The sequence below is a fragment of the Cyprinodon tularosa genome, unplaced genomic scaffold (assembly GCF_016077235.1).
Source record: "Cyprinodon tularosa strain WSP-4 unplaced genomic scaffold, ASM1607723v1 ctg567, whole genome shotgun sequence".
Lineage (NCBI taxonomy): Eukaryota > Metazoa > Chordata > Actinopteri > Cyprinodontiformes > Cyprinodontidae > Cyprinodon > Cyprinodon tularosa.
This window is the reverse complement of record NW_024039304.1, coordinates 431,298-443,888: the sequence shown is the minus strand read 5'-3', so window position 1 is coordinate 443,888 and position 12,591 is coordinate 431,298. Positions and strand designations below refer to the sequence as shown.

General features: G+C 37.9%; 1 protein-coding gene across 3 annotated transcripts in view; it reads right to left on the bottom strand.

The window, feature by feature from the left end:
• Positions 1 to 836: 836 nt before the first annotated feature.
• Positions 837 to 12,591, bottom strand: part of LOC119797010 (protein FAM214B) — a 33,927-nt gene continuing 22,172 nt past the window's right edge. For all 3 annotated transcript variants that reach the window (XM_038305839.1, XM_038305842.1, XM_038305841.1), the window contains 9 exons: positions 10,932 to 11,122; positions 10,604 to 10,779; positions 8,657 to 9,971; positions 6,479 to 6,537; positions 6,040 to 6,127; positions 2,870 to 3,028; positions 2,567 to 2,635; positions 2,159 to 2,364; positions 837 to 1,992 (listed from right to left, as the gene is read on the bottom strand). In XM_038305839.1, the coding sequence (XP_038161767.1) occupies positions 1,839 to 1,992; positions 2,159 to 2,364; positions 2,567 to 2,635; positions 2,870 to 3,028; positions 6,040 to 6,127; positions 6,479 to 6,537; positions 8,657 to 9,817 (1,896 nt within the window). In that variant the 5' untranslated portion in view covers positions 9,818 to 9,971; positions 10,604 to 10,779; positions 10,932 to 11,122 and the 3' untranslated portion in view covers positions 837 to 1,838. The remainder of the gene's footprint in view (positions 1,993 to 2,158; positions 2,365 to 2,566; positions 2,636 to 2,869; positions 3,029 to 6,039; positions 6,128 to 6,478; positions 6,538 to 8,656; positions 9,972 to 10,603; positions 10,780 to 10,931; positions 11,123 to 12,591) is intronic.

Below are 12,591 nucleotides of genomic sequence, written 5' to 3'. Positions count from 1 at the left end.
TGCACCGTCTGTCACAGGACACATTCACAATATGGAAAAACCTCTAATGTACTTCATAATTTTATTATAGAAAACTAATTTCCACGCAAAAGAAGAACAGAAATATGAGTTTTACACACCAGTCTCAGTTTATTATTTTAAATATACATAGCCCCCTCAAGAAACAGCTTAACAGGGCTGAAAAAACACGCTCTATGTTGCGCAGCATATTGCTTATTAAGACTTTTCTTTTTAGAAAACATAACTTAAAAATATATATATATATATATACTACCACTTGTGTATTTTTTTTATTCTTGAATGTTTATGCAACTGGATTTTTTTTTTTACATCAGAAACCAGAAATGAAAAATAAAAATCAAATGGATATTTGATTCAGTTTCAAATCTAGATCAAAATACAAGACCTTATTCCTTTTTTGTATGCAAAGTTTATCATTTTTAATGTATTTTCCCGTTTAAAATATTCAGAACATCGAACAATTAGCTCAGATTTTAACACGTTTCACATCTTAACACGTGCTTGGAAAGTAACTACTAGACCTTACGATGCCTCTTGGGAAATAAAAAATAAATTATGCTTTTCCCAAATTTAAATATCTATTTTTGTCTCATATCACTTCCATGGTTTTGTTTTGCAGTGAAAAAAAAAATAAGATTAAAAAAGTATTTTATATTGCGCTGTGTTTAAATTGGTTAATTCATATTCCTCTTTTCTATAGATTTTTTTTTATTTCAAACACAAAAACCTTTTTTTCCTGTCCATTTTAACTACAAAATGTAAAATAAAATAAAAATATTATAATTTATAATTTAGGGTAATTATTATAAGGTCTGTTTTTTTTTTTTTGCTTTTCATTACTGATTTCTGATAAAAACCTCCAGTTACAAAAACTACCAAGACTGCTGCCTCTCAGTATCGGCACTAACAACTAGATGTTCTCAACACAGTCTCTAAAATAAAAGAAAGCAACACAATGTCCCTCAGTCTGGCTACATTTGAGAAAAGATTCCTTTTTTAATGACAGTGTTTACACAGTGGTCTGTACCTGGACAGGTTAATCAGCAACAGGATATTTTTCTTTTCTTTTTTTTTTTTAAAGAAATCCTGAGTTTAAACAAATTAAGTAGATGTCATTTTTATTAATTTAAACATCAATCAAACATCCTTTTTTTTTTTTTTTTTTTTTTACTATTGCAGCTCCTACCTTCACTAGTGTTTGTCTCTTTCCCATCTCCCCCATTAGAGAGTTGTAAAAGTGCTTCCTATCCAACACGTTCTAGTTTTTATGACATTGTGGATCTTCTTCATTTTAATCTAAAGTTGCAGAGCTACAATTACTGGTACTATGATGCAGCTGATGTTGCAGGCAGAGTGAAGGACAGTGTGAAACGGCACTAGAGGAAAAACTCAGGTGTTTAAGTTACAAGGCATGCATGTTAACACGACTCAGCGAGTTTCCACCAAAAGTTATTAGTCCTTGGTTTGCATCAGTCTTTTTTGGTGTGTGTGTGTCAGAATCTGTGCATTTCTTTTGCTGGAGGCATGGAAAACGTCCCGCTTGTATGATTGCTCATCAGTCCCTTCCCGGACTTCTTTGTTTTAAATATTTTGAAGCGAACAGATGACGAGAACATTTGCAATGTCTATGTTTTGTGAATTTCTTTTAAACTGTTTCCAAATTGAAATTGAAAGAAAATCACAGACTTTTCCACAGAGAAATATTTGATCCAGTCTTCATTAGGTGATGAGTCCATCATTCTTGCAGTCATTTTTAAGGAAACAACGGAAGGTCTCTGTTTCTTTAAATTGGTGGAAACTTCAAAAGGTTGCCGGTGTCACATACGGGGAGAGTATTTAGGGTTTCTTGGCACCTCGGTGAAAGATTTCAGCTCATACGGTATCCCTGTATCCACTTCAATGGATTTACGGGAAAATAGCAGCCGGATATCGTTGTGCAAGTAAATTTTTCCAGATTTGGAACTCTGGAATCTAAAAAATAAAAACCATGAAAGACAAAAAGAGAAAAGGCCTGTTAGAGAACAAACAGTCTGCAACAGACTTTAACATATCTAATAACAGGATGCATCTTTAAAATAAGTGTTAGAAGGGCACTGAGCAGATTATAAAGGTATAAATTCAAATAGCTTAACCGTACCTGAGATGTATCAAGTAGCAAAGAATCCTCCTCCTGTCTAGCACTCCCCCTCCTGGAGACACCTTGTCTTTCCCCTCGCCGTCTTCTTCCACCGGCACCAGGAAGATACGGTGACGAAGGAAGGTCATGTGATTGACTGGCATGTCTTCAAAGTTGTAAGTCACCAGGAACATCTTCACCACAGTTTTATTGGGATTAAATAAGGTCTGAGGAGAAGAACATCATCAGAGCTTGTGCTTCCAAAATAAAACACTCAATAGTTATGGTAAAAAATGAAACCTCAAAAAAAAGAGAAAGAAAAGTAAACGAGACAACCCATGAAAAAAAAAAAAAAACACATCTATAGTAGGTAACCACCTATATTGGGCAGAACAATCATTTAAGTGTGTGCCACCTGGACTAACTCACCACTTGTATGGTCCCTGCTTTGGGAATGCTGTATCCTTTTTTTCCAAGAGGCTCCAGAGAAATCACTCCCTGTTAGAGAGAAGCATACATGTGCCGAAAAAATGTAAAAAAAAAAAAAATTCCTAATGCATTTAAGTAGCTTCAGACTTTCACAAAAGAACCAGAGATGAGAAGATCAGCATCACATGCGTATGGAGTCCAAACCATTGAGAATCAATTCAATCTTTAGCAAAAAATATGCTAGTTAAACCAGAGTGGATATTGTTTCGCCAGATAAACAAACAAAGACGCAAACTGACTGACCAGGAAGGGTGAGGGCGCGCTGTGCTCTGAGATGTCGTAGTAAGTAACCTGCACAGGCAAAGTGACGTGCTGCGGGCAGTAGGAGCCGCTGGCTCCAATCTCTGCTGTAAAGCCTTCAATCTGCCCAGATGGGGAGAATCTGCCCTTCAGTATGGACTCCTGCAGTGAAAACAAAAGGAGAAGAAAGGTTTAGTCAGGAAACCCTTAAAAAAAGTCACAATTTTTTAAATGCAAGCTGTCAGGGACAGCTATTACGGTACTAAAAGTAGTGAATGGGGGGAAAAATGCAAAGCAAATGGCTAAACATGCTACAGACACATTAACAAAGCAAACTCCAAACCAAACAAGCCCAAAAAACAAATTTAACCAAAAATAACTCTCCAAAAGATAGATAAAAAAAAAACAGAAAGATAAAAATTTTAATGAATGCGTCTATGGCCGGTTCAGCCGTTCACTGTGTCTGCATTCATTGGCTTCCACTACTGATGTAGTTGCAAAAGTATTAGTTTATAAATAACTCTGAATTGGACTTTCTCCAATCAGACCCTAAGAGATATTTTACATTAGACTGAAATTTTAAGCAAGATCAACTTATTACATCAACTTTAGACCCTCATCTGCCTTTACCGTGTATTCTTCAAAATAATCAATAAACTAGCCTCTGGCTCTGTAAAAAATATGTCTGTTCATTATATGCAGCTGTCTAATTTAAAGTGATTTAAGATAAACAAAATCCTCTTCTTTAAAAAAAATAAATAAAAAAAGAGGGTTTTGTTTTTCCCACATAAAGAAGCAGCTTTTTAATCGTACTGTTGATTCAAAGAACTGCTATATAATACCGGCTACTATGGCAATCTCAATCAAAGGTGCCCCTAGGAAATACTTCAATAAAAATTATTTTGTAACTTGCTTTAATGAAGACTTATTACCCCAAGATTCAACCTCAACTGTGGGAGCTAGCAAGATAAATGTGTCCCCATCCAGCCACATTTATCACGTTGGAAAATCTTAATTATTATTGCTCTGAGTGACAAATGTTGGCATCTGGCCATTTTTTTTGTAGCCATTCCATAACTAATTAAAGTCAGCAACAGTTACTGGAATGATATTTTGAAGAGCAGCAAAGATTTTTTTTCTTATGATGCTCATTTAAAATCAGCTTAAGACTCACTATAAACACTTTTATCAAGAGGGACCTGCATATAGGCAGCAGAGCTACCATGATACAAAACAGGTCTAACAAATCTTGGAGTGATAGAAGAACAATGACCTCAAAACCAATCACTAGAATATCGTTAGTTAATTTATTTGAAATTAGATAAATCTGTCAAACATGAAATCTTCAGTTACAGACATTGGTTAATCAAGTGTCACAATGAAACAATAGTGCTCAATGTAAATCCCCCAAAATGCAGTTTAAAATTCAACTGAGGCGGCTTGATGTTGAAAGATAGCATCATGTCAACGAGAAAAACACAAAAAGATATATATAGATGGGAATGAAAGGCTGATCTAGAAGTCAAGGAGTGTTCCTGGTCCCAGAGGTTGGTCCAAAACTCATTGCACATTGCAGTAATTAAGAAACGAGAGAACAACTTTATGTTTTAAAAGAGTGTAGCATGTTTCTTATTACAGCCGTTATAGTTTAATGATTTCAAGAGAGGTTGAGATGTAGGGAGGTTTTTATGGAGATGGTCAGCTTCTGTTGTATTTGGACTAGAAACAGTGGAGAAATCTAGCGGTCCTGGTTTTAGTATTAGGCTTTCAATAAAATAAAAAAAAGTTACATTTAGTCATTTCTTAATGTGGTATTTATTTCTCTGACTAAATAAACATACGTCAATTAAACACTGAATGTGCTAAATAGTAAGATTATGCTATTGTGATAGCTGATAAATTCATTTGAAGGTTAATCACACTTTTTACCAGTTCGGGCAGTTTGTGTCAATAACTGTAATATATAATAGAAGCAGATCCATCTTAATTATAAAGAACCTTTCTTATAGAGATTTGCTGTGCTGGTTCATGTATGTGTGCAACTCCTGATACCAACTTCCAATTGTTAGAGGATTTTCCTGGAACATTGAGGGGCCAGCACTGTGTGATATGATGTCTTAAAAGACAACAAAACGATCTGTCCATTTCTTAGTTTGTTAGATTTGACAAAAATAACTAAATATATCAACCTATATTGTGTGATAGTGACTTACCCATCAACTAACCTATCTGGGTCCAATTATTGGATTTGGATCAAGGAATTTTAAATTATAGTTATCAGAGTCTCGGATGCAGCTGGATCCTAACAGTTTTTGGGTGCAGCTTGCAAAACTGGAAACAGGAGTGTGCAGACAATCTATGAAAACTGAATTTCTTCATTAATCTAAAACTTCTAGGCTTTCTCTCACCATCCAAGCATTTTTTGTTATTTGCAAAGAAGTTCACAATGGAGAGAAAGAAAAAAAATGGATTGTATCGGCTGCTATGACTCCTTCTGCCTGTCATACGAACCATTCTGCTTGCTTTGCTCAAATACCTCCAGAATGCTGTCAAGTGGTGGAAAAGCTGGGCAGAGTGCAGCTAAAGCACGAGTCATTGAACTTTATGATGTTCAAAGTAAGCCTTAGATTTATACAACAGGATAAAGTTTTGTCTGCACACAGACACGATGAAATGCACTCTGCTTATCGAGGCATTTTAAGGCCATGGAGTTTGTCAAAGACATAACAGTATTGGTTTTACTGCCTTTAAGATGGCATAAAAGAGGGAGTCTATTAGCAAGGGACTACTCTTACCTAACGTGTATTACTGCACATTGCAGTAATTAAGAAACCAGAGAAGAACTTTGTTTTAAAAGACCATAGCATGTTTCTTATTACAGGCGTTATAGTTTCATGATTTAACAAAGGATTTCAAGAGAGGTTGAGATTTAGTGAGGTTTTTATGGAGATGGTCAGCTTTTGTTGTATTTGGACTGGACTTAAAGGCAGTAAAACCAAAACTGTTATGTCTTTGACAAACTCCATGGATTAAAATGATGGATAAAACAATCCTGACAAGTAGATTCTTTTGCTAATCCTTGATTTGAACAAGTTAAGCAAAACAGGGATGGACTAAACGATAACTTGTACAGCTCGTTTAAATTTCCTGAAATAAATATGACACTTAAATACCTCAAAGTTGCCGAGCAGCGAGCGACTGATGGAAGACGAGGACCAACGTGTGGCTCTGCCGGTCTGCCTTCCGCTGCGAAGCTGGCGACTAGATATGGCCACAAACACACACACACACACAACCACCTGTGGTTAGTGGCTGGGAGGACAATAATCTTGCGTTAACCAATATGTCACACGCCTGTGAGCGTGTCTCTAAACTGAAATCCAGACAAGAAACCCTTTCATTTAGAAAAAGAGGAAGCATAATTTACACTCCCATTCCTCTTGTTTAACTAAAATCTGAAAACCTTTACAAAACACTTTATTTCCATCAACATCTGGAAAACAAAATCTATGATCTCCGATAAAATTCCATTTTAAATGGCTAGATCCTGTTTCTGTAACTTTTTTGTTGTTAAATGTAATTAGAGGTCTGCAGAAATGATAAACAACTCACCTTTTTAAGCGCAGCCCAGTCTTTAGTCGTCTCCCAGATCTGGTGCAGTCTGTGGCAGTCTGAGTGAAGGAAAAACACATAAAGAGGGAATTAATTGTTTTTGTTGAATTAGATCTTAATTTATAACTTAGATAGCAGGCATTAAAATTGAAAGGAATTTTGAAATGGCAAAATGTTCTTAAGACTAGCAACAAACTAAAACCGTCTCTGTGTTTTACTTACTGAACACCGACAATCGGATTCAAAAATATTTTCCATTTCCAGGCTCTGGTTCACGCTAAAAGCTGCCCCTTTGTCAGATGACTCGTCACCAGCAAAACTTACACTACCTTCCCAATCTTTTCTCACAGCAAATTTCTCACTCATAGTGAGAAATAGACACTTATAATTGAACCACCTTTAAAACCTTTGTCAGCTTTCTGCCTCATCTTCACATACAGTTAAATACAAATTAAGCATTATTAAATGATTCAATTTCTGCTAACCTGTGTTTACTCAAACATCAGGTTTAGCATTAGGTCTTTTCCAGCTTTTCTGTGTATTTTAGTCAGATTTCTACTCCTCCCCTCTCTGAAACCAAACCAGAGAAACGCCATTAGGACTATCCACGTAAAAGCTGACGGAATTAGATCTTTCTGGCCTCTCAAAGTAAAAAAAAAAAAAAAAAAGTCCAGTTCACTTCCAGAAAGGTTTTAAGCAAACTGGATCTAAACATGGGTGTGCGTGCGCTCATGCATCAGTATGAGGGACACCCCACACTTATGTTAGGTAACAATGGCCCTTCCCTCAATAGGCTTTATTCTGGAGCTGCTCTGCTCTGTTCCAGCATGTGATGATGATGATGATGAGCCAGCTGTCACCTCATGCTTTGACATTTGACTTGTTCTTATAGTCTGTGATGAGTTTTTATGTTACGCTGCAAAAATGATCGAAAAATTTGTAAAAATGCCCTAAAATATGGGAATTTGCCATTCAGTTCAGTAGGTAAATAAGATAATCTGCCAATGGAATTAGTATTTCTACCCTTAAATTAAGATAATTAGACATTATGCGCTTGAAATAAGAGTCAGCGGTTGCCTGCTTAATTCAAGAAAAAAAGAAATCACTTATTTTAAGAAAAACTGACTTCCTTGAATTTCAACTTTTTCAGTGTGATGCCCAAAATCTTTCCCATGATCAACAGGGCAGCAGATGTCTCCCCTTTACCCACCAGCCACTTGTTTTAATTTTATACTTTTAATCAAACTGCAATTTATAGAATATCATATTATTTTTGTTATTTTATGAATAAGAAATGAAATGATCAGAAAAATCAGCTGTATTTTTGAGTTTTGCATAGTCTTCCGAGGATTTTATAATAGCCTAAGATATAGCTTTTTCAAAATATGTGCTGGCAAATTTTTAGAACTGGTGGACACGTTAAGCTGAAATGCACTGAGAGGAAAAAAATGAAATAAATACCAGAATTCACTGTGGCTTGTTTAATCAGAAGTGGTAATGTTCGGGCATGGGCTACGTATTTTTTCGAACCTCTTTTTCCATGATTTACTCCGTATTTGGTAATTAGCTAAATGTAGCTTGTTGTTGTCATACTTTTAGTTGTTTAAAACGTCTTTATTGTCACTCTTACTGTAAAATGCTCAAGTTTAAAGCTATAGGATTCAAAAGGATGACATCGCAGAGTGAAAAAAAAAACATATTTACAAGCAATGGATACATTTTTGGAAGGTGTCTTTAGATACTTTGCCAGTCGATCTTGGCTAATTAGTTTTATCATACCTTATAAATGCAGCAGTCTTATAAATCTTTGCTGAAATAAAAAAAAAAATAAAAAAATAAATCTTAAATTTGCACATTTCCATTCCATGTTGTAGCTGTTAAAACTTGTTTTGTTGCCCTAATGGGCAGAAAGCATCAAGCCAGAGCTGCAGAATATTAAGATGTAATAAGGAAGTACATTAAAAACACTCTAAAAAAATTCCTGCACTAAAACACAGTCATGGAATCCTAATTTTTGTCTTTTTCTTTTGTTTTCTTTTCCATAAAACCTGAATAATTCCAAATGAATTTTGCTAATCGTAACGCAAAAGTCATTCTAAAAATATCTTTCCTTAGTTCAGTCTACTATTAGCTGAAACAAACATGGATGGGGTGCATGATGTGTGTTTGGGTGCTGACCTTAGGTCGGTCTCGTGTATGAGGAAGCAGGTGGTTCCAGTACGGAGCAGCTTTAGCATCAGTGCTGCGACATGAGGCCAGTCCCACGCCAGAAGTCAGCAAGGACAGCCTGCTTCTTTTAGATGTAGAAGGCCCCTCATCTTCGGAGCACGAGTCTGCTGCGTCGCTTGGTGAAAGCAGTCTCTTTTTGGCGGGCCAATGGCCTCCAGACAGTAGACGGTGACCATTACTGCTTGGAGTTTTCTCACAAGAAGCCAGACCATTTGACAAAGTGGCCTGTTGGGTGGCACTTCGTTCAGGGGGAGAGGATTCAAGACCGATGTCCCATTCAGTAGCTTCCCCTGGTTCCTGCATCTCTGTGTGGTGTGGAGGAGAGAAGGGCCCCGGAGGACTTGTGGGGCTGGCAGGGTTAGGAGTTTCATATGCGGACATTTCATATAGGAAGGGGCTGGGCTGGCCTCCAGATGAGCCATTACTGCAGCCGTCATGTCCAGGGCTGCCTAACAGGTGGGTTGCTGTGCGGACTCCATTAATTGTTTCGGTCCTTATGGAGTTTCCATTTGAGTGTCCCTGGTCACAGATGTGCCCGTGTGGGTCGCACATTGGTGGAGATTTTGGGGAAAGTGGAGCAAACGCATCAGGGATGGGTCTATCGTGATTGTGCTGAGCTGGTCGCCGGGAGGGAGTTTGGCTCGGGGAGAGCGGTGGTGACCTAGGTGACAGTCCACCTTCAGAATCTCTATGCTCCATTTGTATGAAAGAGTATGGAGAAACAGGTCCACCAGCCCCAATCACAGACCCATTCCCATTGGCTGGAGCTAGGGTGGACCCACATATTACGCCTCCCTCCATCAGCTCATTGTCTGATATGTCTTCCAGGTGGGAACGCTTATGAGTCAGCTGAGGCTCATCTATTCCTCTTTTGCAACCAGACCGACATGATCTCTGTTGGGCATCATCACTATGAGATCCAGAAGAGGGAGAAAATCCTCCCATTTGAGAGAAAATGGAAAGCTGGTAAACCTTTTGGAGCCGCAGCTCTTCTTGGTCAAGGCGCCTGGGCGCCCCCGCTACTGTTGGAGATGGAGGCAGGTCCCCCTCCTGAGCTGGCAGCTCCAGCTGAGCCTTTTTCTGGGCCAGCTCTACATGAATGTGCCTCATGGTTTTGCTGCAAGAGGCTCAACTTCTGAGCAACAAGGTCAAGAAGGTCCTAAGAAATACCTGACGGCAGAAGCTGATGTTCCTCAAGAAAGGAGATTTGTCCTACAAGTATGAATTTGGTGGCATCAAAACAAGATGATGGGCCACACACCACCTGAGTGGAACAGAAAAACATATTACTACATGGTAAATGAATCAAAAGTAGAAAGAAACTATAATCTATATTCCCTGTTTCATATTTGGACCTTCTACTGCTAGGGTCAAAGTCTACTGTTCTGCCAGATGGCCTGACTCGGCTGGAGATTTATTCCTGTTCAAAGGGAGTGGTTTCTCTCCACTCTTGCCACAACTTGCTCAGGATGAGAGATTGCTGCCAAATCATGTGGCTTGATGCAATCATCTCAGTCAAGCAGAAATGATATAATATTTAATCAGCCGCATTTTTCTGTGTTGTTTTATAGTTTGGAATGAAATTAAATCTAGCAATATGAATCAACAGGCCTGGTTTGAATTTTAAACAAAGTTGAACTTTAGATTACAGGAATAGGTGAGCTAAGCTGCATAAAGGAAACAGCAGATATAGCATCCCTAGTAACTGATCTCACTATGTTACTGTATAATATGAGCAACATGACAAAAGAATCATATTTGACCTTAAAACGAAATAAAAAGAATACAATGCGAGGTAAGCACACAGATCAAGTTGGTAAAACACAAAACATTTGCATCATTTTCTTCAGTATCCTGATTGGCTTGTTAGCAACAATGAGAAGATCAGCGTCTCACCTTTGTGTAATTGTGTTGATGAGTCTCTGATACATCAGAAAGATGTGTCTAAATAAACCATTCTTGGATTTCATCCATGTTTCCTGAAGCTGGCATGAAAGGATGCCGTCATCACCAAGCAGATAACCAGGAAACGGGGAGCAGGACCAATATGTTAATGGCACAAACACTCACACCTATGAAAATCAGAAGGTAAATCAACTACTACCAATACGTGTCAGAAAACTAGATTGTGAGAGCAGGGATTAGAAGATTTTTATCTTTTTTTTTTTTTTATTATCCATACAAACTAAGAAACATCACATTGAGATTATAGCAAATTCCTTACACCAGTAATTGTCGCAGTGTCAGTACGGCAGAGAGCTCTTGAAAGGGAAGATCTGTGAATCCGTGCTGGCAGTAATTCTGTTGCCACTCCCTCTATGATTGGCTGACAGCCAGGTGAACCTTCCGTGGTTACCTGGGTGTGACTTGGGACACGGCTGTGGCATCATGGCTGGGTCATTCCACCCAGATTCCCTGAAGAAGCAGAGACACATCAAAACTGTTTGAAGTTAAAGAATATCAACGAAACTCACTAAAAAGCAACATTTCTCATGGTAAACGCTTGAACAGTTAAGATGTAAACATAACATGGCTGCAGAAACGGCCACATTAGTCAAGATACAGAAGTAATTGTTCAAGCAGAGTGTAAAAGAATCCATAAAGAACTTTTCTCATTTCCATGCTTTCCTTGAAGACATCCGTCAGTGTAAACACAAAGGCCCCAAACTCTTTGAGTTGATAATCACACATGAAGGAGTCACTTCATGGAGCTAACTTGGCTCCAGACTGTCCTGCATCAAAAGAACTGGGCTGTTTCCCATCCTACTTGGACCTGAATTTGGGAATGTTTGGTGAAGGGAGGGAAGCGGCGGTGGGGGGTTGCAGTGAGCCATCTCCATGGCAACATGTAGCCCAAGGATAACGACTCCTTTGTACTTGGCCACAAAGAGGAAGAAAAAGAAGCAGAGCCACTGAGTGTTTGAGATGGTGGTAGATGTCATGTTTGGGGGGGTGGGGTGGGGGGTTGTTATAAAATAAATACACACAGCAGTTTGATGAAAGTAATGTTTAAAAAGAAGAATTAGCATAATTTAAAAAAAAAGCCCCTCACTTGTGAAATATTTGGTCTCCATCTTACCTCGCCTCCAACAACTAACTCTGCTTTTTGCATTTCAGAGGATGATTAAAAAAACAAAAAACAAATAGATCTATCTTTAATATTTATCTGCCCAGCAGGTAAGGCAATTCGATTTCTTAAGCACAGATAGGCTACCAAACAACTTAAATCGCCTTACAACACCAAAAAATAAGAAAACACATTCAGAAGTACATTGCAGTGGCATATAAAGGAAAGTAAGAAATGCTTCACTTCATTAGTGTAAAATTAGTCTGTAAATACATGCATTCCTATAAGATTGAATTACAAGAGTAATCTATTCACATGTCTGAGCTGTTCTTCCAATAAGAAATGAGACTAGCTGCACTCTGGGTGACCTGGAGTTGGTATGCAAATGATCTTACTGACAAATGGTGCTTTAATAAATCTTGTCATAAGCCATTTGTTATTTTATTTCTCTTTCAGGCTACACTATAAAGTTCATGGGCAAAAACAGATGCATCTTTAACAGGAAGGAGAGCTCAGACTGAACAGTAAAAGAAAAGAGGAAACACTCTAAACCTCTATGTTTGCATACTACTTAAACTGATCGTGCATAAAGTTTGCAACACCTGCGTGGAAACGTGTTGGTCTTCCAATACCTGAACAGTTTTAGCATGGATTTAATAAAAGTTTGACATTTTATCGAATACTTAGCAACAAATCCATTAAAGTCTTTATGTTTTGTGTCGTGTCTACAGGAATTAGGCTTGTTAGACCAGCAAACCCACAAATTAGCGTTGGACTGAGATGTTGAGAATGTGGAGCCCCAAGCCATAACTGAAAC